The sequence below is a fragment of the Stenella coeruleoalba genome (genome assembly GCF_951394435.1).
Source record: "Stenella coeruleoalba genome assembly, chromosome: 10".
NCBI lineage: Eukaryota > Metazoa > Chordata > Mammalia > Artiodactyla > Delphinidae > Stenella > Stenella coeruleoalba.
In genome coordinates, this window is record NC_137156.1 from 100,511,529 (window position 1) to 100,539,451 (window position 27,923).

At 47.7% G+C, this 27,923-nt stretch overlaps 1 protein-coding gene across 1 annotated transcript; it reads left to right on the forward strand.

The window, feature by feature from the left end:
• Positions 1 to 739: 739 nt before the first annotated feature.
• On the forward strand, positions 740 to 27,923 carry H1-8 (H1.8 linker histone; the record flags this gene model as incomplete). Its single annotated transcript, XM_079934352.1, has 5 exons — positions 740 to 927; positions 23,941 to 24,200; positions 25,893 to 26,253; positions 27,284 to 27,348; positions 27,672 to 27,923. Exons 1-5 carry the CDS (start codon positions 843 to 845, stop codon positions 27,921 to 27,923), a joined length of 1,023 nt encoding a protein of 340 aa, XP_079790478.1. The 5' UTR covers positions 740 to 842.

A 27,923-nucleotide genomic window follows, 5' to 3' on the forward strand; every position in this document is an offset into this window, starting at 1 on the left:
CTGGGCTCAAGGGAATACCTTTTCCAAGTAGGCTGCACCCAATTTATGCCCCTGGAAAAGGCAATGAGGGCCTGGTTCCCTGCATCCTTGCCAACGCTTTGTCTTCAATTTTTGTCAATGTGATGAGAAAATAGTATCTCATCATTGTTTCAATTTAAAATTTCCTGAGTGTCAAAGAAGTCGAAGATATTTTCCTGTGCTTATCAGCCTTTCTGATGAATCAATATTCTTTGTTTATTTTCCCAGAGGACATTGTCCTTTTTTATGGAGACTTTTGGGAAGTAATTTAAAAATTGCTCATTCATCCCTTAAAAATTCTTTCTTATAAAACAAAAGGAGGCCACAGGTTGACCTGGGGTGTCTGTTCCAGGTAAACCCACTGGTCGGCCCCCAACTGCTGCTTCCTGAGGGACCAAGGCCAGCAGTGGCCTGGGAACAGGAGTGGACCCTGGGGCAGTGGGATTGGAGGGCCTCAGCAGCTACCTCCACAGCCCAGGTGTGCCCAGTTCCCCATCAGCATTCCAGGTTCTGCTGAGCAGAGGGCGCAGGAGGGATCAGGCATCTCAGCCCCCATCATGTTGCCATGGGGGCTGAGACCCAGAGAAGTCAAGCCGATACACCCAAGTTCACATAGGAGCAGGTGGCCCGGCTGAGGCATCAGCACGCAAGGCAGGGCTGCAGTGCCCCCCTCTCAGCTTTCCTGCCCAATCAGCGGCTCAGAGCCTCCAGCCCAATCAGGGGCTAATTGGAGTGGTGGGGCCGGGCCTGCTGGTATGTAAGGCGAGCAGGCAGGCCTGGGGGCCTCACGCCTGGGTAGGGGGCCATCTGCATCTGCCTGTGAAATGGCTCCTGGGAGCCTCGCCTCCAGCGACACCTCCTCAACCTCCACACTGGGGTCGTCCAGGTCATCTGGGTCTGAAAAGCCAGGTAAGCAAAGGGAGCGGCTCCTCCCTCATCCGCGCGAGCCCGTTCCCTGGGTGTCCTGAACCCTTCTTCCCCGACCCTGCTCCTCCTCTCTCAGTCTGGCCCCTGAACCCACCCCAGGGGCAGAAGAGCTGATGCCAGTGGTAGCGGGGGCCAGGGAAGAGAGCAGAGGGGGGCCTCCCCAGCTGGAGCCCATTTGCTGTGGGCGAGGGCTGGCAGCCCAGCTGCAGCTGCAGGGCAGCTAGTTGAAGGGGTCGGAGCAACAACGAAGCAAGCGTTCGACGCTTGACTGGGCTTTGGATTTAGGGCTGCGTCCCAATTTTCAATCAACGGACAACGCCTCAAGGATTCTCTGGATATGGGGTCCACTGAGGCAAAGAGACCCATTTCATTCCTTCCAGGTGCTCCCAGTCTGGTAGGCGAGCTTGCCTCATTATAGATGCCATTTGATAATGTGGCGTGTGCTTTAGTGGTGGGGACCCAGAGGGCTGTAGGAGCCCAGAGGAGTCGCCTAACCCCCTCTGGGAGGTCAAGGAAGGCTTCCTAGAGGAGGTGACTCTGAAGGAGGGATAAGCCTCACTCAGGGGAAGGAGGGCTGAGGCAGGGCAAATGTTCTGAGTACTTGCAAAGACTCCTCTGGAGGAAGTGAGGGGTCCCATCTGCCTGGGAAGCACAGGGAGAGTTGCTCAGTTTGGCTGGGGTCCAAATCTCGGTGATGTTTAGGCCTTGAAGGATGAATGAAAGCTGCTTGGGTGGCCACGGCCGCCCAGGCCTAGGGAACAGCATGGCACAGGTTGTGGCCTGGAGGGGAGAGTGCTGGTGGAGTGCTTGGGAGCTGCGCCGTCTTCCAGCTGGCTGGAGCAGAGTTGGGGGAAACGCGGTGATGGGGGCAGGGGCTGATCAGACTGGGCCTCCAAGGCCAGGTCAGGTGTGTTAGCCCTTGTACTGAAGGTAATGGAGGAGAGGGTCGGAAAGGGGGAGGAGACTGTGCCCTGGGGATGGAGGTAGAGAAGCCTATGGGGAGCAGGAGAGGTTCCAGGATGTTCCCCGGGCACTTGTTTGGGTGTCTGGGTAGGTGTGGGGGTGGGCACATTTGTGGGGGAGAGAAGATGGGGGACAGGTTTTCGGGGACCTGTGAGCTCTGTTCTGGACATCCTGGTATACAGCAGGCATCGGATAACTGGAATGAGAAGCTGAACACAGGTGGAGGGTGGGGGTGGGGGGGAGGAAGGAGAGTTGGGGGTGGCTCCCTGGGACAGGGCATGGTTTGGGGGAGACAGGGCAAGGGTTAGAGCTGTCACCCCAGGCTAGGCCCCTCCAGAAACCCTCTAACACTGCAGCTGGGAGGGCTCAGACTGCCTTAGGGCCCCTCCCCACCGTGGGAGATGGGGGATGGGGAGAATGAGACTCTCCTGAGGTCCCGGCTGACCTCAGGTTCTACCGATTAGCAAAACGAATATTCTCAGTCACTGGGCTCCTCCTGGCCAGGAAACAAAAGAGGTTGAATTTGATGAAGTCTCTTTACAAGTTTTGCTGAGATCTAGAGTTTTGGGATGGTGGTTTTTTTCTACTTTAAAATGCGGTTTTTTAAAAAAATATGTTTTAGCCATGTGATTCCTTTTTTGAGTCTTCAGTTTTTGCAGATTGGTCAGAAATCAACATTTCTAATCACCATGTTTAAATCAGCTTTCATATTTAAACCACTTTTATGTGCTTTATGGTGACTGACAACTGTCTCTCTCCTCACCCCTGGATCCTACTCTCTTTTGCAACTTAAAAGAAAAAAACCCAGCTTATTGAGATACCTCAGTAATTCACATAGCATACGATCCACCCGTTTAAAGTGTACAATGGCTTTTAGTATATTCACAGTTGTGTACCCATCTCCACAGTCAATTTTAGAATATTTTCATCCCTTCTAAATGAAAACCTGTACCCATTAGTTGCCACTCCCCATCCCTGCCCACCTCCCAGCCCCTGGCAACCACTAATCTACCTTCTGGCTCTGATTTGCCCATTCTGGACATTTCATATAAACTAACTCATACAATATATGACTTTTTGTGACGGGCTGCTTTCACTCTGCATAATGTTTTCTAGGAAGTACTTCATTCCTCCTGTTGCCTGGATGACATTGCAGTTTATGGCTATACCACGGTTTGTTTATGCATTCATTAGTTTATGGACTTTTGGGTTGTTTCTACTTTTTGGCTGTTACAAATAATGCTGCTATGAACATTTGTGTACACGTTTAGGTGTGGACCTGTATTTTCTTTTCTCTTGAGTATATACCTAGGAGTGAAATTCTTTTGTTACTTTTTATGATGAAAACTTTCAAGCGGACAGAAAAGTAGACTGAATGGTACGGTGACTCCCAGCTTCCCCACCCACACATATGTTACCAACCAGCTGTTCTTGGCCTCCTTAATCAATAGAAATTGATCAGAGGCCAGATAAGAAATTCAGGCAAGGCTTTACTGGGGCCCCTGCTGCAGCAGCAGGGATTGAGAACAAGTAACAGTTTCCCTTGCTAGCTTGCTCACTCAGGTGGGAGGCAAACTTTTTCCTTCTATGGGGTGAGAGTAGGAGTGTGTCCAGGGATCAGGCCAGAGGGGTGGCCTAGGAGGCTTGCCCACCTCTGTGGTGGTGTTGTGTGCAGGGGGCGTGCCCAGTACCCTGCTTTGGCTCCTGGATCTTCAGAAGAAGCACTTGGGCACCTTGGTCTTTTTGTATCTTGTCTATAATTTGCCCCAACTGGGCATGCACGCAGTTATTTTTAGTCCCTTATAGTTTCTTTTTTTTTTTTTTAACATCTTTATTGGAGTATAATTGCTTTACAATGGTGTGTTAGTTTCTGCTTTATAACAAAGTGAATCAGCTATACACATACATAAGTCCCTCAGAGTTTCTTTGTATGTCATTGATCGAGGAGACATTTGTCCAGGGGCAAGCACTGCAGCAAAGTGTCCCAGGTCCCAGCCTGTCTCATTCCCCCCTGAGGGATTCTACACCCCTTATTCTTAAAGGGTAAGGGGCCAAAGGTCTCTCCTTTTGAAACTTCCTGCTAGACGGGGGCCGCAGACCCTAGCCTACCCTAGTGGTGTAGAAGTCCCTCACTGACTATTCCAAGGACCTGTATGGACCTGGGCCCCTCTCCACTGGAATGGGTTGAATTCCTTGAGACATCATGAGTCTTTACTTGAAACTGTTGGAGGCTGGAAGACACAAACTTAACCAGAAGGTTGAACAAACAAGGGCCCTAAAGGAGAAGAACAACAATAGCCATTAAAGGGCCTAGAAAGGGAAGGCACCAGGTTAACTTTGGGAGGGCTTCCTTAACTGTTGACCAGACAGCGGAGGCGATGTCGCCCCTGCCAAAATTGTGAAGCTGCTCTGCCTGGGCATATATTTCCCTAATATTAAATTCTACCTGTCCTGTTGCATTGGTCCAGGTGCAGCAGGATGTATTAATTATCGCACAAACTCTACTTCGTTCTGCCAGAAGGTAATCAAGAGCTAGACGATTGTCAAGAACTACATTAGCCAAAGAAACAAGAGATCTTCAGTCCCGTTAAGGCTTGTCTTGTCTGTTCCATCATATAACCAAGCTGTCTAGTGAGATTTCTCAGTGTTGTTTCATGATAGGTAAAGCCTCCCCACGGAGCTGCCAGCCCTATGGCCAGCCCTGCCCCTGTTAAGATCATTTCTAGTGCTCTCTGGGTTCGCGGATGAGCTGGAGTGGTCCTGTTACCAATAAAACCCCCTCTTATCCCTATAGTCCCTAGAGTGCACTCTCCTATGAAGTGAACATTATCAATGCATTTATATGCTATAGCTTGGTTGGAAAAGGACAGGGGCCTGGCCATAATTCCATAACATCTGATGGTTTGGGTGTCCGCAGAGGAAAAACAAACACTTCTGGGGTGCAGAACTGAATGTCTGTCTCACGGTTGTTAAGAGAGGACAGTCCTTGAAGGACATAACTCTTGTTAGTACTTAAAAAATTAGGGGATAGGGCTTCCCTGGTGGCGCAGTGGTTAAGAATCCACCTGCCAGCACAGGGGACACGGGTTTGAGCCCTGGTCCTGGAGGATCCCACGTGCCACAGAGCAACTAAGCCTGTACCAAAACTATGGAGCCCGTAAGCCACAACTACTGAGCCCACATGCTGCTACTGAAGCCCGTGCGCCTAGAGCCCGTGCTCCGCAACAAGAGAAGCCACTGCAATGAGAAGCCCGCGCACCACAACGAAGAGTAGCCCCTGCTCGCTGCAACCAGAGAAAGCCTGCGTGCAGCAACGAGGACTCAATGCAGCCAAAAATAAATTAATTAATTAATTTTAAAAAAATTAGCAGACAGCAGACCCTCATGTTGATAATTCAGCACATAAAGCTCTACAACATTTTTAACAAGATGCTCGTGTATGCTCCTGCTGAGCACAATAGCAAGAATGGAAAATTGGAGCCCAGTCTACCACATCATTTTACTCATCTGTTGATGGTGCCTGTCTTTGAATAGGTATCTCACATTTTCCACTGGCTCACAGGTGTATTGTTCTGTTGGAACCTGCCAGGTTTCTGGAGGTAAAAGCTTTAGTCTGGACAAATGTACCCAACTAGATATCCCTTGCAGTTTGACAGCAGTAGGGGTGGTTAAAATTACTTTATAGGGGCTCTTCCATTTTAGCAATCGTTGGTCTTTGGGGGACCCCTCTTTCCAGTTCTAAGAAGAACCTGGTCCCCGGGGTTTATTTGTGAAGGCCCTGCTCCTTCCTCTGTAGTGTTAGTGGGGGCTGGCAGTGCCTTGTGGGCACAGTCCTGGATTGCCTCCTGAACTTGTCCTAGATTAATAATATATCTCAGGGCCTGGTTCACTTCCTCATCCAGTAGAATGTCAGTAGTAAGAAGAGGCTTCCCATAGGTCATTTCAGATGGGCTAAGCCTCAGACCACTCCTGGGGCTACATGGACCCTGAGGGGTGCAGTAGGAAGCGAGTTGGTCCAGGGTACATGAGTCTCTTGGCAGAGTTTTGCTAAGGTTTTCTTCAAAGGATGGTTCATTTTCTCTACCTTCCCTGAAGACTAGGGGTGCCAAGAGGTGTGTAGTTTGTAGTCTATCCCTAGGGCCATTGTGAGCCCCTGTGTGATTCTGGCTATAAAACAAGGCCCGTTATCACTGTGGAGGAACTTTGGAAGTCCAAACCGAGGAACTGCTTCTTTTAAAAGGGACCTACAGGCTTCCATAGCCTTTTCAGATTGGATGGGGAAGGCTTCAGCCCATCCTGTGAAAGTATTGACAAACACCATAAGATATTTATATCCTGACCGCGGGGGCATTTGGGTGAAACCTAACTGTCAGTCTTCCCCCTGATATGTCCCTCGGCATTGAATTGGCCTGAGTAACGAAGGGGGGATTGGATGGGCCTGTGGGTTATTATGGGCACATAAATCACAGACAAGTGTTGCTTGTTTTACTGTTCTTTCAAGCCCCTTCCCTGAAAAAGCCTTTTGCATCAAGTCCCGCAGTGATCCCTCCCATAGTGGGTGGCACCGTGTAAGCTCTTAGTGAGTTTCCATTTTTGGGCCTCAGGAATTAGAACCGTATCCTCCTTTCTATACCGGCCTGTGCTTCTCTTCTCATAGCCCCGTTTCTCAGCATTTTCCTGTTCCTGTGGGGAATACTGGAGAAGGCTAGGGAGTTCAGGGGGGCCAATCACTGGGGCCATAATTTGCTCAGGCTCTTGCAATTGAGCTGCCTGTTTTGCAGTTTGATCATCTTTGCTGTTCTTTTGACTCGCAAGGGATCCACCCCTCTGATGGCCCCTGCAGCGGATTACTGTTACCTGGGTCAGGAGCTGCACTGCTTCTAAAAGAGCCAGAATCAAATCTTTATATTTTATGGGGGAATTTGTAGCGATTAACGTTGCTCTTTCCAAATGGCAGCATGAGAATGTAGCACGTGGAACCCATATTTACAGTCAGTAAAAATATTTAATTTCTTATCCGTCCCTAATTGCAAAGCTCTCATTAATGCAATTAGTTCAGCTTTCTGGGCTGATGTCTGTGGCGGGCAGGGCCTTGGCTTCGATTCCGTTCATCTAGACTAACTGGCATACCCCGCCTTTTGGGTTCCCATTTCTATAAAACTGCTCCTATCAGTAAACTGTTTGACCTCAGGGCTGTCAAGGGGCTCATCTAGATGAGACCTGCTGGAGCAAGTTTGTTCTATGGTCTCTTTACGCTGATGCACTAAGTCTCCACTCTAGACAGCTGGAAGCAGAGTCGCAGGGTTTGGCACACCTTTAAGATAATGCCGGGGGCGTCCAATAGGAGGGCCTGATATTTTGTTAACCTTCCTCCAGTCAACCAATGATGTCCTTTGACTTCCAGCACAAATTGTACCTGATGAGGGGTTGACACGCCTAAGTGTTGTCCCAGGGTGGGCTTGGAAGCTCATTTACCGACAGGGATGTGGCCACTACTGCCTGCCGGCAGCTTGACCATCCCAGGGCCACTGAGTCCAACTGTGCTGAGAAGTAAGCCACTGGTCTCTGATCCGGTCCCAGCTTTTTGGTCAGGACTCGTGGTGCTATCCCTGACCTCTCACGAACGTGTAGGGTAAGGGGCTTGTGCGAATTTGGAAGCCCCAGCACTGGTGCTCTACTCACCGCAGTCTTCAGAGTCTTAAAGGCCTGCTGGTGGTCCTTATTCCGTTGAAGGGGTTCCCTTTCTTCTCCCTTTAGACCCTCACATAGGGGTTTTGCTATAAGGCTATAATTTGGAATCCAGATACGACAGAACCTAGCCATCCTGAGAAAGCCTCAGAATTGCCTTTTTATGGTTGGAGATAGTAATGCATTAACTGCTGTTTTTCAATCTATGGCAAGTGCTGGTGCCCCTGGGGTCAAACCCAATCCTAAATATTGAAACTGTTGCTGGTTGAAGATACTTTATATTGGTTGAAGATACTTTATATCCCCTTCTTGCCAGAAAATTTAGGACCGTAACAGTATTTTTATCTGAATCTTATTTGGTCTCACTACTTATCAAGAAATCATCAACATATTGTAGCAGAGTTCCCTTCTCAAGGCTCAATTCCCTCGGTTCCCTTGCTAACGTGTTTCCAAAAAGATGGGAGCTGTCCTGAAAACCCTGCGGAAGTACTGTCCGGGTGTATTGGGTAGCCTCCAGGTGTCAGCGTCCCTCCATTCAAAGGCATAAAGGTATGGAGAGTCTGGATTTAGGGGAATACAGAAAAATACATCAGTGAGGTCCAAAACAGAGAAATACTGCGTGCCCCTTGGCACTTGGGTGTGGAGGTGTATGGGTTTGACACCAGTGGGTGCATAGGGATGACGGCCTCATTCACTGCTCATAAGCCTTGCACAAACCAGTACTCCCTGTTAGGCTTCTGAACGGGGAGGATTGGGGTATTGCAAGGGGGCTGGCAGGGCCTAATGAGTTTGTGTTTTAGGAATTTGATGAGCAGTGGTTGGATTCCTCTCAGGGCTTCAGGCTTTAAAGGATATTGTGCGTTTTTTTTTTTCCCCATAATCAAAACTCGATTGAAAAACTGACACCCAACTAGAAGAGCGCTGTTGTATACCTTACAGAATTAAACATAATTACATTATCTTGGTAGATTAACTGGAATTACTGAACTGATAAGGCTTTCTGCGATAGAACACAAATTCAGGAACCTACGTAAAGCACCACTGTCTGAGCACAGCTGAAAACCGTGGTAATCTTGTAGCAACCTGGACATTTTACATCCATAAAATAAGAATTTGTGCTTTGAACCAGCTGTTTCTTTTTTTTTAATTAATTAATTTTATTTATTTACTTTTGGCTGTGTTGGGTCTTCATTGCTGCGCGTGGGCTTTCTCTAGCTGCAGCGAGCAGGGGCTACTCTTCGTTGTGGTGTGTGGGCTTCTCATTTCTCATGGCAGTGGCGTCTCTTGTTGCGGAGCGCGGGCTCTAGGTGTGCGGGCTTCAGTAGTTGTGGCTCGCAGGCTCTAGAACTCAGGCTCAGCAGCTGTGGCATGCGGGTTCAGTAGTTGTGGCACACGGGCTCTAGAGCACAGGCTCAGCAGTTGTGGTGCACAGGCTTAGTTGCTCCGCGGCATGTGGGATCTTCCCGGACCAGGGCTCAAACCTGTGTCCCCTGCATTAGCAGGCGGAGTCTTAACCACTGTGCCACCAGGGAAGCCCCGAGCCATTTCTTTTTATGTTTTTTCTTTTCATTTCCAAGGAAGGATCTTGGAATCGCTAGCCAAAGGCATGTTGATCCTTTCACAAGCGCAGCCCATGCAAATCTCTAAGGCAACACCCCTAGCGAGCAGCACAAGACCAGGCATGTGGCATCTAAAGGATATTGTCTTTTCCAGGGGTATTTTTCCCCAGGCCTTAACCATATTTTTATTGGAGGAACAAGTTTTGCCCTTCCTGGCACCGAGGTATCTCAAACTGCAGGATCTACCGGTTCTCTAATTTCCTGGGGGATGTCTTGGGGAACATTTTGATGACCAGCAGGTGGGCCATCTGGGGCTACAAATAGATGCATTCTCTTTTTTAATTCTTTACCTCCTTGGATTCCCCTGTCCTAAGAATATACTAGCTCTTAATTTATTTAGCAAATTTCTTCTGAGGAGGGGGACAGGGCATTCTGCCATATACAGAAAGGAGTGAGTAATAATAATGGACCCAATTCCACGGGCAAGGGGAGACCTAAATTGCCTTACCTTTGGCTGCCCATCGACTCCCGTCACAGTAGTCACGGTTGGAGAGAGGGCCAGCTGGCCAAATCGGAACAGAACAGGAGCCTCCAGGGTCTGCAAGAAAGTCAGTTCTCCTACCTGCCACATCAGGGGTGACCTAAGGCTCCCCTGGAGTGATGAGGATGGATCAGTGGGATCTGGAGCCAGGCAGGCAGGCGCTCCGGCCCCCTCAGTCGGTGTGCAGGAATCTCTTATCTGAGAGATTTGCAAGGAACTGGGGTGGGGCAGGGTTGCCCCTAGGGCATCCCACAGGAGGGCCCTCAGGACATTCCCCCTTCCAGTGCCCCCTTCCAACAAAAGGCACACTGGTTCTGGCCTAGGCAGCTTCTTGGCCGTCTGTCCAGCCTTCTCGGCCCTCCAGGATCCCCTCGAGGTGGTGGATGGATCAGAGCAGCCAAAAGTTGCATTTTCTTTATTAGCCTCTTATTCTTATTGGTCTCCTCCGTTAAGTCTTGGTTGTTACAGACCTTGAAGGCCTCCTCTACCAAGATTGACAACAGGGCTTGGGGCCTAGCCTCAAGCTTTTGTAATTTTCTCCTGATATCAAGAGTAGCCTGGGTGATAAAATGCATGGCCAACAGTGTCCTCCCTTCTGTGGACTCAGAGTCTGTACTGGTGTCCTTCCTGAATGCCTCTGTCGCCCGGCTCGGCTCGGGAAGACTGCCAGATTTTCATCTTTTTCCTGTGTAACCTCTCAGACCTTATCATAATTTAAAGGCTTCACCATATACCATTTCCTTCCTTCTGATAGACAAGTAATATAATGTTTCATCCTAGCTTGGCCTGCACAATCTCCACAGTCCCAGTGGGGGTCATGTTCTAGGATTGCATCCCCACCCACCTGATAAATTTGGTGGTGTGGATTGGTGGCCCCCAGGCCATCTGCGTGTTCCCTGGCCTTTCTCAGTATGCACTCCTTTTAATCCAGGGTGCGACAGTGGGCCAGAATAACCATGATGTCCTGCCAGGTGAGAGAGAATGTCAACCCCAGCCTGATAAATTCGTCCCTAAACTTGTCAGAGTTCTCTGAGAACCTGCCAAACCTCTCCTTACAGATTCTCAATGGAAAAGGCCACAGGGGTCAGAACCTGAGGGCCTAGAGGTGGGAGTATTCCCACAGGGGATTTTTGGACATAGAATAAAGTGAGAGTAGTTACTCCTTAAGCTAAGGTGAAAAAAAGATTTCAAAAGTAAATACAGGAACTCATACGATCTTTTATCACAAGCAGCACTCCAGGACAATTTTGTTCTCCTAGAGAGAGAAACCAAATCCAGTCTTGCATCAGCCTCCTCTTAATAAAATCCATTTTCCTAATTAAATTTGACCCAACCTTAGAAAGTCCTGACCACATACAAAATTCTTTTTCCAATGATCCTTTTCTACAAACCTTCTGCAACTTTGTGTAGCCATATTATCCTGTCCCTTATTCTTTCCATTCAGAAATAATCAGCCCTAGGACAAAAATCACTTTTTCCTTTTAATAAAATATATTTCTGTTCCTCATATCTTTTTTTTTTAAATTAATTTATTTTTTGGCTGCGTTAGGTATTCGTTGCTGCACATTGGCTTTCTCTAGTTGCGGCGAGCGGGGGCTACTCTTCATTGCAGTGCATGGGCTTCTAATTGCAGTGGCTTCTCTTGTTGCGGAGCACGGGCTCTAGGCACGCAGGCTTCAGTAGTTGTGGCATGCGGGCTCAGTAGTTGTGGCTCGTGGGCTCTAGAGTGCAGCCTCAATAGTTGTGGCGCACGGGCTTAGTTGTTCCGTGGCATGTGGAATCTTCCCGGACCAGGGCTTGAACCCGTGTCCCCTGCATTGGCAGGCGGATTCTTTTTTTTTTTTTTTTTAAGTCTGGCAAGGATTTATTAGGAAGCTTATTAGTCACAGTGAATAAAAATCCATGAACAGAAGAACTGAGATCTCCAAATTGGCAACTGGGCTTACAACACTAGTTAGAAGCTAATAAATATTAAGGATGTCCCAAGAGGAATCTTATCTAAGTCCCAGTCTCACCCTGACCAGGATCCCAACAAACACAGAAACGATGCCCATGCTCTCCTCAGACTGCTTACCTGGTTAGCAGGAAAAAAGAACTTCTTCTCAAGCTATTACGCATTATCAGGAGATTCTTGCTCTTCTAACTATAACCATGGGACACTAGCGCACGACAGACAACTCCAAGCTGGGCAGCTTGACAAGAATGGTGAAAGGTGACAGGGAGAAGGAGCACGCAGGGACAAGGACTTCTAGCTCGACACCCTCCTGGTGGTTAACATGGGGCAGGCGGATTCTTAACCACTGTGCCACCAAGGAAGCCACCCTCATACCTTCTTTTCTGAAAACACACATCCTACTTTCCTTAAGCAACCATGAACTGTCTTTTACATTAGCATTCCTTGATTGGAATATCTCATAACATCTAGAAACATGTATCTTCCCAAAACACAATTTCTTTCCTTAATGTGGTGCAAGACATGTGTCTAATAAACCCAAACATCTTTAGTTTCCCTCTCACAAGAAGACAAAAGTAGGTAAATACAGACCTGTTTAGCCATTGATGTTCCAGTATTTCATCTCATTTGAAATGGCCTGGATACTCGATGGATTCCTATCATTTGCCTTAATTTAGTTTTACGTTACCAAAATTTGGAGGGACTATTGTAGATGGAAGTTTCCAAAACATAATTATTCCCATAGAGTTTATCAAAAAGCTCTTATCATAGTTAAATTTACTTAAAAGTTTAATCACATCATGTCATTCTCCTTGATGACAGATTTTAAAACAGGAACAATATGTACTTATTGACTTTCAGTAACCCTAGGTACAAATGAAATATTATAATTAATGTTGATGACTCTAAAGACAGGTCTGTATCAATTAAACTGACAAGCTTAAGTTAGACAAGTTAATTTCTACAGAATCAGAGATCTCATAGTTTTCCCTCTTGAAATTAAAAAGGCCTCTTTTTTTCCCTCAGACTAGGGGACTACAGATGGATCAGGTGATTCTTGGAGCTCAGGCCAAATAGTTACATTGCAAAGGCAAAGGAGAGAAATGCAAGCCCCTCTCTCTCTTTTTTTTTTTTTTTTGTTGTTGTTCTTTAAAATCCCACCAAGTAACCCACGACTGGAGTTTCAGGCGATGTGGCTGTGTGTGTTTGTACTTCAAGGCTTAAATGCTCCACTGTGCTTTGGCAGAGACTTGCAAGAGCAGTTGGACAGACAAGACTACATAATACAAAGACACCAGTGACAAAAACTTAAACACACAAACAAGAAATCTTTAGGATTAAGGGTATGAGAGTGCAGGGCTGGGAACCGAGGGACAGGTGAAGGGAAGAGGGAAAGAAAAGACTGAAAGAGAGAGAGAGATTGCCCTTTCAACCCGCCCCCTGTGGGTATCTATTCAGGCACCAACCTGCGTGCTTCCAGAAAGAGCCAGTGAAGGAGGGAAGACCCTATCCACTGCCCGTTGCGGTGATCAAGCCTGGAAATCAGCCAGTTGTACATCATCTGTGGGAGTCTCACCCACGCATACACCAGTATATAGAAAACTGCCGCTTTAGTCCATTCCCAGTGGGACTTCTCCTTTTCCTTTTTTTAAACTTTTAATTTTCTGTTGGAGTATTGTTGATTAACAACATTGTGATAGTTTCAGGTGTACAGCAAGGTGATTCAGTTATACATATACACGTATCTATTCTTTTTCAAATTCTTTCCCCATTTAGGTTATCTTATAATATTGAGCAGAGTTCCCTGTGCTATACAGTAGATACTTGTTGGTTATTCATTTTAAATACAACAGTGTATACATGTCAGTCTGAAAATCCCTAACTATCCCTTCCCCCAACCCTTCCCCCCTGGTAACCATAAATTCATTCTCTAAGTTTGTGAGTCTGTTTCTGTTTTGTAAATAAGCTTGTTTGTATCATTTCTTTTTAAATTTATTTCTTTAATTATTCATTTTTTTTCTGTGTTGAATCATCCTTGCCATGCACAGGCTTTCTCTAGTTGTGACGAGCGGGGCCACTCTTCACTGCGGCGCGTGGGCCCCTCACTGCGGGTGACTTCTGTTGCGGAGCACGGGCTCCAGATGTGCGGGCTTCAGTAATTGTGGCGCCGGGGCCTAGTTGCTATGCGGTACGCAAGGTCCTCCCGGACCAGGGCTTGAACCCGTGTCCCCTGCATTGGCAGGTGGATTCCTAACCACTGCGCCACCAGGGAAGTCCAGTATCATTTCTTTTTAGATTCCGCATATAAGCGATATCATGCAATATTTCTCTTTCTCTGTCTGACTTACTTCACTCAGTATGACCATCTCTAGGTCCATCCATGTTGCTGCAAATGTCATTATTTCATTCTTTTTTTATGGCTGAGTAGTATTCCATTGTACACATGTACCACGTCGTCTTTATCCACTCCTCTGTTGATAGACATTTAGGTTGCTTTCATGTCTTGGCTATCGTAGACAGTGCTGCAATGAACACTGGGGTGCAGGTATGCTTTCAGACCATGTTCTTCTCTGGATATATGCCCAGGAGTGGGATTGCAGGATCATATGGTAGCTCTCTTTTTAATTTTTTAAGGAACCTCCATACTGTTCTCCATAGTGGCTGTACCAATTTACATTCCCACAAAAAGTATAGGAGGGTTCCCTTCTCTCCACACCCTCTCCAGCATTTATTGTCTAAGGGGACTTCTCTGGGTGGCAGGAAAATAAAGGTGAGAATATTGGGATGATCGGACTTCCAGCCACATGTTCAGGTTTGAACCTCTATCATTCTCATAAATCTCCTGTCAGGAGAGCCTGCTGGACCAGGATCTGCACTGTGTGAGGCGAGCCTCTCCCACCTCTGCTTGTCACCTGTCGAGGTGAGCTGTTGCCGGCCAGAGCGAGCAGGTCTCACAAGCTGAGAGGAGTGATGCTGTAGCTGCCCGATGTCCACTCTCTTGGAAAGACAGGACAGCAGTAGGAGAGGACAGAGAGAGAAGCAGAGAGATTTCAGGAGAGGAAAAGGGACAAAGGGAAAGCGGGGAGGGAAAAAGGACAAAGGGGAAGGGGAAAGAGTTGCCTGAATGAGGGTACTGAGGCCCCCAGGGGCCAGGAAGGCAGACTTACCAAATGAGGTGACCCTGAAACACGAGGTTCAGAAGCCCATTTATCACCCATGGGGAAGCTGTGTTCAGTGGTCCGGAGGTGCATAGATGCTCTTCTGGGAAGCGAACAATTGTCCCTTTGAGGTGTCACCACAAAGTATGTTACTGAACAGGGTTCTTGGCCTCCTTATCAATAGAAATTGATCAGTGGCCAGATAAGAAATTCAGGCAAAGGGACTTGCCTCGTGGGGCAGTGGTTGAGAATCCGCCTGCCAACGCAGGGGACACGGGTTCAAGCCCTGGTCCGGGAAGATCCCACATGCCGCAGAGCAACTAAGCCCGTGTGCCACAACTACTGAGCCTGTGCTCTAGAGCCCACGAGCCACAACTACTGAGCCCATGTGCCACAACTCCTGAGGCTCGCGTGCTTAGAGCCCGTGCTCTGCAACAAGAGAAGCCACCGCAGTGGGAAGCCCACGCACCGCAATGAAGAGTAGCCCCCGCCCGCTTCAACTAGAGAGAGCCCGCGCGCAGCAACGAAGACCCAAGGCAGCCAAAAACAAATTAAAAAAAAAAATTCAGACAAGGCTTTATTGGGACCCCTGCTGCAGCAGCAGGGGAGCGAAAACAAGTAACAGTTTCCCTTGCTCACTTGCTGAGGGAGGGGTGCAAACTGCTTCCGCATATGGGGTGGGGGGGAAGGGTGTGTCCAGGGGTCGGGCCACAGGGGGCGCTTAGGTGGTCTGCCCACCCCTTAGGTGGTGTGTGCAGGGGGCATGCGCAGTACCCTGCTTTTGCTCTCAGCTCTTCAGAAGTAGCAGTTGGGTTTTTGGTTTTTCTGATTCTTGTTGTCCATAATTTGCCCCACTGGGCATGCATGCAGTTATTTTTAGTCCCTTATAGTTTCTCTGTATGTAGATGTTTGAGGAGATGTCTGTCCAGGTGCAAGCACTGCAGCAGACGATCCCAGGTCCCAGCCTGTCTCAGAGCTGTCACGCCAGGCCAGGCCCCTCCAGAAACCCTCTGTCACTGCAGTTGGGAGGGCTCAGAGCTCCTTAGGGCCCCCTCCCCACCATGGGAGATGGGGAAGTTTTTATTTGCAAGAGGAGAGTGAGACTCCAGAGGTCCTGACTGATCTCAGACTCTACTGATTAGCAGGCTCTGGCCCCAAAATGAATATTCTCAGACACTGGGCCCTTCCTGGCCAGGAGGCAATAGAGGTTGAATTTGATTAAGCCTCTTTACAATTTTTGCTGAGATCTAGAGTTTTCAGGTGGGTTTTTTCCCACTTTATTTTATTTTTTTAATTTTTATTGGAGTATAGTTGATTTACAATTTTGTGTTGGTTTCAGGGTACAGTATACATATATCCACGCTTTTTTAGATTCTTTTCCCATATAGGTCATTACAGAGTATTGAGTAGAGTTCCCTGTGCTATACAGTATGTCCTTAGTAGTTACCTGTTTTATATATAGTAGTGTGTAAATGTCAATCCCAATCTCCCAATTTATCCCTCCTCCCTTTCCCCCCAGTAACTGTAAGTTTGTTTTCTACATCTGTGACTCTATTTCTGTTTTGTAAATAAGTTCATTTGTACCTTGTTTTTTTCAGCTTCCACATATGAGTGATATCATACGATATGTGTCTTTCTCTGTGTGACTGACTTCACTTAGTATGATCATCTCTAGGTCCATCGGTGTTGCTACAAATAGCATTATTTCGGTTTTTTCATGGCTGAGTCATATTCCATTGTATATATTGTATATATGTACCACATCTTCTTTATTTATCCATCTTTCCATGGACATGTTGATTGCTTCCGTGTTTTGGCTATTGTAAATAGTGATGCAATGCACCTTGGGGTGCATGTATCTTTTTGAATAATGGTTTTCTCTGGATATATGCCTGGGAGTGGAATTGCTGGATGATATGGTAGTTCTGTGTTTTTGTTTTTGTTTTTTTTTTGCGGTATGTGGGCTTCTCACTGTTGTGGCCTCTCCCGTTGCGGAGCACAGGCTCTGGATGCGCAGGCTCAGCGACCATGGCTCACGGGCCCAGCCGCTCTGCGGCATGTGGGACCTTCCCGGACCAGGGCACAAACCCGCATCCCTTGCATCGGCAGGCGGACTCTCAACCACTGCGTCACCAGGGAAGCCCTATGTTTAGTTTTATAAGGAATCTCCATACTGTTCTCCACAGTGGCTGTACCAATTTACATTCCCACCCACACTGTAGGAGAGTTCCCTTTTCTCCATACCCTCTCCATCATATATTGTTTGTAGACTTTTTGATGATGGCCATTCTGACTGGTATGAGGTGAAACCTCATTGTAGTTTTGATATGCGTTTCTCTAATAATTAGTGATGTTGAGCATCTTTTCATGTGCTTTTTGGCCATCTGTATTTCTTTTGAGAAATGTCTAGTTAGATCTTCTGCCTATTTTTTGATTGGATTACATTGTTTGTTTGTTTTTTTGATATTGAACTGCATGAGCTGTTCATATGTTTTGGAGATTAATCCCTTGTCAGTCACTTCATTTGCAAATATTTTCTCCCATTTCATGGGTTGTCTTTTTGTTTATTTTTTCTGTGCAAAAGTTTTAAGTTTAATTGGGTCTCATTTTAAAAAAATTTGTATTGGAGTATAGTTGATTTACAATGTTGTTAGTTTCAGGTGTACAGCAAAGTGAATCAGTTATACATATACATATATCCACTCCTTTTTTTTTTTTAAAGATTCTTTTCCTATATATGCCATTACAGATTGTTGAGTAGAGTTCCCTGTGCTATACAGCAGGATCTTATAAGTTATTTATTTTATATATAGTAGTGTGTATATGTCAATCCCAACCTCCCAATTTATCCCTCCCCCCACTTATCCCCTGGTAACCATAAATTTGTTTTCTTTTTTAAAATCATTTACTTATTTATTTATTCTTGACTGTGTTGGGTCTTCGTTGCTGCGTGCGGGCTTTATTTAGTTGCGGCGAGCAGGGGTACTCTTTGTTGTAGTGCGTGGGCTTCTTATTGTGGTGGCATCTCTTGTTGCAGAGCATAGGCTCTAGGTGTGCAGGCTTCAGCAGTTGTGGCATGCGGGCTTCAGTAGTTGTGGCTTGTGGGCTCTAGAATGCAGGCTCTGTAGCTGTGGCACACAGCCTCAGTTGCTCTGCAGCATATGGGATATTCCTAGAACAGGGCTCAAAACCTTGTCCTTTGCATTGGCAGGCAGATTCTTAACCACTGCACCACCAGGGAAGCCCTTAAATTTGTTTTCTTTATCTGTGACCCTTCTGTTTTGTAAACAAGTTGATTTGTACCCTTTTTTTAGAGTCCACATATAAGTGATATCATATGATATTTGTCTTTCTCTGACTTACTTCACTCAGTACGAAAACCTCTAGATCTATCCATGTTGCTGCAAATGGCATTATTGTGTTCTTTGTTATGGCTGAGTAATATTCCATTGTATATATGTAGCACATCTTTTTTTTTTTTTTTTTTTTGGCTGCAGCACGCAGGATCTTAGTTCCCCGACCAGGGATCGAACCTGTGCCCCCTACATTGGGAGCACAGAGTCTTAACCACTGGACTGCCAGGGAAGTCCCCACATCTTCTTTTTCCAATCCTCTGTTGATGGACATTTAGGTTGCTTCCATGTCCTCACTATTGTAAATAGTGCTGCAATGAAACTGTTTTGATTACTGTAGCTTTCTAATATAGTCTGAAGTCAGGGAGCCAGATTCCTGCAGCTCTGTTTTCTTTCTCAAGATTGCTTTGGCTATTTGGGGTCTTTTGTGTTTCCATACAAATTGTAAAATTTTTGGTTCTAATTCTGTGAAAAATGCCATTGGTAATTTGGTAGGGATTGCATTGAATCTGTAGATTGCTTTGGGTAATATAGTCATTTTCACAATGTTGATTCTTCCAATCTAAGAACATCTGTTTGTGTCATCTTTGATTTCTTTCTTTTCTGAGTACAGGTCTTTTGCCTCCTTAGGTAAGTTTATTCCTAGGTATTTTATTCTTTTTGTTGCAATGGTAAATGGAATTGTTTCCTTAATTTCTCTTTCTAATCTTTCATTGTTAGTGTATAGGAATGCAAGAGATTTCTGTGCATTAATTTCATATCCTGCAACTTTACCAAATTCATTGATGAGCTCTAGTAGTTTTCTGGTGGCATCTTTAAGATTCTCTATAGTATCATGTCATCTGCAAACAGTGACAGCTTTACTTCTTCTTTTCCAATTTGGATTCCTTTTATTTCTTTTTCTTCTCTGATTACTGTAGCTAGGACTTCCAAAATTATGTTGAATAATAGTCGTCAGGGTGGACTTCCTTGTCTTGTTCCTGATCTTAGAGGAAATGCTTTCATTTTTTCACCATTGAGATGTTTCCTGTGGGTTTGTCATATATGGCCTTTATTATGTTGAGGTAGGTTCCCTCTGTGCCCACTTTCTGAAGAGTTTTTATCATAAATCGGTGTTGAATTTTGTCAGAAGCTTTTCCTGCATCTACTGAGATGATCATATGGTTTTTATTCTTCAGTCTGTTGATGTGGTATATCATAGTGGTTGATTTGCAGATATAGAAGAATCCTTGCATCCCTGGGATAAATCCCACTTGATCATGCTGTATGATCCTTTTAACATGTTGTTGGATTTGGTTTGTAGTATTTTGTTGAGGATTTTTGCATCAAGGTTCATCAGTGATATTGGCCTATAATTTTCTTTTTTTGTGGTATCTTTGTCTGGTTTTGGTATCAGGCTGATGGTGGCCTTGTAGAATGGGAGTGTTCCTTCTTCTGCAATTTTTTTTGGAAGAGTGAGAAGGATGGGTGTTAGCTCTTCTCTAAATGTTTGATAGAATGTGCCTGTGAAGCCATCTGGTCCTGGACTTTTGTTTGTTGGAAGTTTTTAAATCACAGTTTCAATTTCAGTACTCATGATTGGTCTGTTCATATTTTCTATCTCTTCCTGGTTCAGTCTTGGAAGGTTGTACCTTTCTAAGAATTTGTCCATTTCTTCCAGGTTGTCCATTTATTGGTGTATAGTTGCTTGTAGTAGTCTCCTTTTTCATTTCTAATCTTATTGAAAGGGGAAGCCTGTCCCTTTTTTCTCTGATGAGTCTAGTAAAGGTTTACCAGTTTCGTTTATCTTTTTAAAGAACCAGGTTTTAGTTTCATTGATCTTTTCTATTGTTATCTTCATCTCTGTTTCATTTATTTCTGCTCTGATCTTTGATTTCTTTCCTTCTCCTAACTTTGGGTTTTGTTTGTTCTTCTTTCTCTAGTTGCTTTAGGTGTAAGATTAGGTTGTTTATTTGAGATGTTTCTTGTTTCCTGAGATAAGATTGTATTGCTATAAACTTCCCTCTTAGAACTGCTTTTGCTACATTCCATAGGTTTTGGATTGTTGTGTTTTTATTTTCATTTGTCTCTCTTAATTTCCTCTTTGATTTCTTCAGTGATCCATTGGTTGTTTAGTAACATATTGTTTAGCCTCCACGAGTTTGTGTTTTTTACAGTTTTTTTTCCTGTATTTTTTATTTCTAATCTCATAACGTTGTGGTCAGAAAAGATGCTTGATATTTCAATTTTCTTAAATTTACTGAGGCTGGCTTTGTGGCCCAGCATGTGGTCAGTCCTGGAGAATGTTCCATGTGCACCTGAGAAGAATGTGTATTCTGCTCCTTTTGGATGGAATGTTCTATAAATATCAATTAAGTCCATCTAGTGTAAAGTGTCATTTAAGGCCTGTGTTTCCTTATTGATTTTCTGTCTGGATGATCTGTCCATTGGTGTCAGTGGGGGGGTTAAAGTCCCCCACTTTTATTGTGTTACTGTCAATTTCTCCCTTTATGGCTGTTAGTATTTGCTTTATATATTGAGCTGCTTGTACGTTGGGTGCATACATATTTATAATTTTTATATCTTGGGTTGATCCCTTGATCATTGTGTAGTGTCCTTCCTTGTCTCTTGTAACAGTCTTTATTTTAAAGTTGATTGTGTCTGATATGAGTATTGCTACTCCAGCTTTCTTTGTTTTCCATTTGCATGGAATATCTTTTTCCATCCCCTCACTTTCAGTCTGTATGTGTCCCTAGGTCTGAAGTGGGTCTCTTGTAGACAGCATATAGATGGGTCTTTTTTTGTATCCGTTCAGCCAGTCTATGTCTTTTGGTTGGAGCATTTAATCCATTTACATTTAAGGTAGTTATCAATACATGTGTTCCTATTTCCATTTTCTTAATTGTTTTGGATTTGTTTTTGTTGCTCTTCTTTCTTCCCTTCTTTTGTTCTCTTCTCTTGTGGTTTGATGACTATCTTTAGTGTTGTGTTTGGGTTGCTTTTTCTTTTTTGTGTGTGTATCTATTGTAGTTTTTTGGTTTGTAGTTCCCACGTGGCTTTGATATAGCAGTCTGTATATGTACAAGGTTGTTTTATTTTTTCACTTTAAAATGTGGTTTTTTAAAAAATATATTTTTTATGGGCTTCCCTGGTGGCGCACTGGTTGAGAGTCCACCTGCCGATGCAGGGGACACGAGTTTGTGCTCCGGTCCGGGAAGATCCCACATGCCACGGAGTGGCTAGGCCCGTGAGCCATGGCAGCTGAGCCTACGTGTCTGGAGCCTGTGCTCCGCAACGGGAGAGGCCACAACAGTGAGAGGCCCGCGTACCTCAAAAAAAAAAAAAAAAAAAAAAAAATATATATATATATATATATATATATTTTAGCCACTTGATTCCTTTTTTGTCTTTAGTTTTTGCAAATTGGTTGGAAATCAACATTTCTAATCACAATGTTTAAATCAGGTTTCATAATTAAACCACTTTTATGTGATTTACGGTGACTGACAACTTCTCACACTGTCTCCCTCCTCACCCTTGGGTCCTACTCTCCTTTGCAACTTTTTAAAAATAACAGCTTATCGGGCTTCCCTGGTGGCGCAGTGGTTGAGAGTCCGCCTGCAGATGCAGGGGACACAGGTTCGTGCCCCGGTCTGGGAAGATTCCACATGCCGCGGAGCGGCTAGGCCCGTGAGCCATGGCCGCTGAGCTTGCGCGTCTGGAGCCTGTGCTCCGCAACGGGAGAGGTCAGAACAGTGAGAGGCCCGCGTACTGAGGAAAAAAAAACAACAGCTTATCGAGATATCTCAACAATTCACATACCATGCAATTCACCCATTTAAAGTGTACAATGGCTTTTAGTATATTCACAGTTGTGTACCCATCTCCACAGTCAATTTTAGAATATTTCCATCCTCTCTAAAGAAAACCTGTACCCATTAGCTGTCACTCCCCATCCCTGCCCACCTCCCAGCCCCTGGCAACCACTAATCTACCTTCTGGCTCTGATTTGCCCATTCTGGACATTTCATATAAACTAACTCATACAATATATGACTTTTTGTGACTGGCTGCTTTCACTCTGCATAATGTTTTCAAGGAAGTACTTCATTCCTCCTGTTGCCTGGATGACATTGTATTTTACGTCTATAACACGTTTTATTTATCCATTCACTAGTTTATGGACTTTGGGGTTGTTTCTGCTTTTGGGCTATTATAAATAATGCTGCTATGAACATCTGTGTACACATTTTTGTGTGGATGTATATTTGCTTTTCTCTTGGGCATAGGAGTGAAATTCTTTTGTTACTTTTTATGATGAAAACTCTTTTTTTTAAATAAATTGATTTATTTATATTTTATTTTTGGCTGTGTTGGGTCTTCATTGCTGCGCACGGGTTTTCTCTAGTTGTGGTGCGCGGGGGCTACTCTTTGTTGTGGTGCATGGGCTTTTCATTGAAGTGGCTTCTCTTGTTGTGGAACGTGGGCTCTAGGTGTGTGGGCTTCAGTAGTTGTGGCATGCAGGCTCAGTAGTTGTGGCTCACAGGCTCTAGAGCACAGGCTCAGTAGTTGTGGCGCATGGGTTTGGTTGTTCTGCGGCATGTGGGATCTTCCCGGACCAGGGATCGAACACGCGTCCCCTGCATTGGCAGGCGGACTCTCAACCACTGCACCACCAGGGAAGCCCCGATGAAAACTTTTAAATGGACACAAAATTAGACTGAATGATACAGTGACCTGCGCCCCTACCCCAGGCAGCCATCACCCGACTTCAACAGCTAACAGCCTTTAGGTACCCTTGTTTCACCTACTGTCTTATTTCGAAGTAAATGCTAGACTTATCATTTCATCTGTAAACAGTTCTGTATTTATCTTTTATTTATTTATTTATTTGGCTGCACGTGGTCTTAGTTGTGGCAGGCAGGCTCCTTTGTTGCAGCCCACCAGCTCCTTAGTTGCAGCACATGGGCTCCTTAGTTGTGGCATGCAAACTCTTAGTTGTGGCATGTATATGGAATCTAGTTTCCTGACCAAGGATCGAACGCAGGCCTCCTATGCTGGGAGCACGGAGTCTTACCCACTGTGCCACCGAGGAAGTCCCAGTTCAGTATTTATCTTTAAAAGATAAGAACCTCTTAAAATAATTGCAATACCATCAGCACACTGGAAACAGTATCATCCTGAATATCATGAAATATTCCAATGTTCACATTTGTCTAGTTGCCTTTTTTTTTTTTCCAGTTGGATTGTCCAAATCCTATTCTGAGTCTCAGCAAGGCCCCCATGTTGCATTTGGTTAAAGGGGTTCTTAGGATCTTTCCTCTCTGGGGCCCTTCCCACATTGTCTTTTCCTCCTTGCTTGTTTGTAGGAGAAACCGGGCCGTGTGTTCTGGAGCGTTCCTCACAGTCTGGGTTTTACTGATTTCATGCCCGTGGCCCTTGCATTTCCTGTAAACTGGTAGTTAGAGCTAGACAACTGACCTGGTGTAGGTTTGTTTGTTAAAGAACGCTTTAATGCTTTTATTGAGCCTTCGTGGAGGGCTGCTGCGTGCCCAGCCCCACGGTGGGCACCGGGAGACCCCGGGTGGCCAAGCAGTGCCCCCACGTCTGCTCCCAGGCCAGGGGGCAGTGGCCCTGACCTGGGGTGGGGGTGAGGGGTGTGTACTTGATCCCCCGGCCGCTTGCTCACACACAGTGGGGCCTGGCCAGCGCCTAGTGGGTGTTTCACTAGGCATGTTTGTCCTCAGCGGGGTCTGAGGGAGGTCTGGGCCCCGGGTGATGTCCTGCTGTCTGTCCGTAGGCCTGATCCGGAGCGGCGTCCGAGAGCCCCGCCGCCACCCTCCGGTGCTGCGCATGGTGCTGGAGGCGCTGCAGGCGGGGGAGCAGCGCCGGGGTACCTCGGTGGCGGCCATCAAGGTTTACATCCTGCAGAAGTACCCGACAGTGAACGTCCTCCGGTTCAAGTACCTGCTGAAGCAGGCCTTGGCCACAGGCATGCACCGCGGCCTCCTTGTCAGGCCCGTCAACTCCAAGGCCCGGGGAGCCACTGGCAGCTTCAAAGTCAGGCACTGGGAATGGGGTGGGGGGTGGCGAGAGGCCCCAGGGTGCAGGTGGACTTGCCCGAGGGCTTGAACCCCAATTCCAGCTCTTTCTTCCCAGCCTCTGGGTGCTGGTTCCCTGCCCTGTTCCCTCTCTCCTTCTTTCTCTTCTCGTTCTTCCTCTGTCTTTGCCGAGACCCCCCGTCTCCCCGGGAAAGCTGAGCACCCACACGGCCCCAGTCACCCTGCTGCTTCCGCCTCCATCCCTGTCGGGTGTGTTGAGTGACCAGAGACCGTCTCAGCTGTTCCATTTCTGGGTCCTTGGCGTCCGTGACCCCTTCCTGGAATTCCTTACCACGGGCGGCACAGACCCAACCTTGGCCTCTACGGGGTTACAGAAATGGGGTTTGTTCCCCGTGCTGTCTGGCTCCAGACCCGTGGTCTCCAGACCAGGGCTGACACCTCCCTGAGCCCCTACATCCTCCTCTTTCAAAGGGGAGGGTCACCCAGAGCTAAGGGCAAATTTGGCCACAGAATTAAGCCCCAGCATCATGACTGCCAGCTGCCACCAGGGAAATCTCAGTGACACAGACATGGGGTCTGTCTTGTCACTGCTGTGCCCCAGCAAGTAGCAGTTCCTCTGACAGGCTCCATGGAACACGGTGGAACGTTCTCAACCTCCACGTTCCAATCCCTGTGGGAATAGGGTGGCTGAGCACAGGGGATCCCCCCTCCTGGAACTCTGGGTGTGTGGGTCAGAGATTGGACACCAGCCATGGCAAGGCCAGGGGCACAGGGTGGGGTGAAGGGAAGCAAGAGAGGGCACTGGGAGTGCGTGTGACTGGGAGACGGTCAGGAAAGTGGGCCAACGAGCTGGGAGGCAGGGAAGGGGGTCTTGGGTACCACGGAGTCAGGAATGTGTGTGTGCAGAGAGTGGGAGTTGATTCTGGTCTTGGTGGGTAACGGGGAGCCATGAGGGTCCAGGGATGCTGGGAGCAGCGTCATCAGCTGGGCTCTAGAGGGGCAGGGACCACCTGTTTGCCGGGGACGCTTGCATCCTCCTGCCACTTGTACCCTCTCTGTTGGCCCCATTGTAAAGATGAGGAGACCGAGACCAGAGGGGGAGGAGAAGACCTGGGCGAGTCGCCCTTGGGCTGGGGTTGAGGCCCCAGGAAGCCACGAACTCTCAGCCGTCTGACTTCCATGTCCGTGTCCAGCTACACAGAAGCGAAGCGGCAGGGAGACTTGGGGACACAGTGGTGTGAGGCGGGGAGGTGGGGAGTCCGAGCCACAGTCTGTGGATGGTGTTGGGGGGTCAAAGGAGAGTATAGGTTAGCATCTCAGAGATACCGTTAGGGCTCAGTGTGCACGATGTGCTCCCAGAAGCCTGGCTCTGAGGCTTCCGGGTGCGGGGGTGGGAGGCGCGTGCCCGCCACCTGTGCAGGGAGGGTAGGAGAAGCTTGGGCGAGTTTTGGAGACTCGGGTTCCTTAGCTCCTAATGGCAGCACCGTTCCTCACAGTGCATGAATGGGTGGAATGCACTACTGGCAGCCGGCATTTAGGAGGTGGTTTTGCGTGCTCTCCGCAAGCCCTTGGCCGCCTTCCTCTCCCCCTCCTTTGGGATGGGGTCTTCTCTGAGCCTCATGTAGGGTATAGGGGCGTAAGACATCCAGAACCTCTGCTCTCAATCCCACCCCGTTCTCTCCTCCTCCAGTTAGTTCCCAAAGACAAAAGGAAAATCCAGCCCCGGAAGACGTCCACCATGACGGCCCCCAGGAGGCCTGGTCAAGCTGAGGGAAAGGACTCCAAGAAACCAACTGAGTCAAAGAAGAACCCACCCAACCCAGGCGATGTGAAAAAAGGATCCAGGAAGCCGGGAGAGGGGAGGACAGCTCCCCCCAAACCAGGTGCAGCCAAGAAGGCCCCCAAGAAAGGCCAGCAGACCAAGGACCAAGAGGCAAGACTGGGTGAGGCCAAGAAGTCCTCCCAACAGCCAGACAAGGCCACAAAGGCCCCTCCCATTGCCAGTGGGCCCAGCGGGAAGTCAGAGGTCAAAGGTGGAAGGAGCAGCCGAGGTATGGATGTGAATGGGGTGAGAGGAGGGCATGGGAGGGGGTTTCTGGCAGCCACGGGACATGAGCTGGAATGGAGGGGCCAGCTCTGGGAGGAGGGGTTTCTAGCCAGTGTGCCCTGAGCACTTGGCTTGACTCAGAGAGACAGAGAATGCATGGTAGCTGGTGGGGGTGGGTATGGGGGAGAAGAGCGCAGAGAGAGGAGGAGGGGTCATCTCTGAGAAGGATCAGGGGAGGCTTCCTGGAGGAGGTGTCCCAGGCAGAACAGCTTGTGCAGAGGCCTGGAAGCTTGAAGAAGGTGGAAGAAGTACAAATAGTTGTGTCTGTGTGCACTGGGGGAGGGGGAGGGGAGGTTGTGAAGGGCAGCAGGAGGCTGGACTTTATCTGGAGGACGATGAGGAGCCACAGAAAGACTCTGAACAGGGGACAGCTAGGGCCCAAGGTGTTCTTAAAAATGTATCCTGGGGCTTCCCTCGTGGCGCAGTGGTTGAGAGTCCGCCTGCCGATGCAGGGGACACGGGTTCGTGCCCCGGTCCGGGAAGATCCCACATGCCGCGGAGCGGCTGGGCCCGTGAGCCATGGCCGCTGAGCCTGCGCGTCCGGAGCCTGTGCTCCGCAACGGGAGAGGCCACAGCAGTGAGAGGCCCACGTATTGCAAAAAAATAATAATAATAAAAGAAAAATGTATCCTGGCTGCCATGTGGAAGATGGGTTAAAGGCTAGAGGCAGATACACCTGTCGGGGGCATTTGGTGTGGGCAGGCGTGGAGCTGTGAACGGAGTGAGGGGTGGTCATCCACTGCCCAGTTAATCCTCCAACTGTCCGTGGGAGAGAGGCTGCTACCTTCAGTTGGCAGACTAGGGCACCCAGACTCAGAGAGGCTAAACTACTTGCTCCAGGTCACACAGCCTGCAAGTGTCAGAGTGAGGACTGGGCCCTGGGCAGGACGAGGGCTGTGGGACCCCTGAACCTTCCTGCCCAGCAGCAGCTCCTCCTGAAAGGGGTGTTTCTCACATGCCATCCCCTCTTCCAGCAGATACCAAGGCCCACAGGAAAACAAAGCCTGGGAGTCAGAGTTCCAAACCCACGGTCACCAAGGTAGGTGCCTGGGTGACTTCCTGCTCCGGGTCTCCAGCGACCAGAGCTTGGGCATCCCCACCCGGCCCCAGAGGGGTCAGCCGAGGAAGGGGGCAACTTATTTTCCTACAAAGTACAGAGCACTTTCCTCCCCTCCCCGGCCCTTCAGCGCCGTGAGGATCACCATCCCCATTTTATAGATAAGAGGCTGAGACTTAGAGAGGTGAGGTCACTTGTCGAAAGTGACCCAGCGCTGGGATTTCACCCCTAAGTTCGTGGGCTCTGAGCTGTGCACCCAGCCCTGCCCAGCTCTGTCCCCTTGCTCCTGGTTTGCTTTCTTATAGGGCGAGGATGCTGCTGCTTCCCCAGCCAAAAAGAAGATGGGCAGCAAGGTCCCTAAAAAGGCTGCTGCGCAGGGGGCCGGGGAGGGGCCTAAAGCCAAGGCCCCTGTTCCTCCCAAGGGCAGTGGGTCCAAGATGGAGCCTGTACCACTGGCCAGGAAGGCAGAGGCCCCTAAAGGCCCGAGAAAGCCTGGCATTCCCACCAAGTCCTCTGCGTCCAAAGCGGCCAGTAAGAAGGCAGAAGCCGAGAACTAG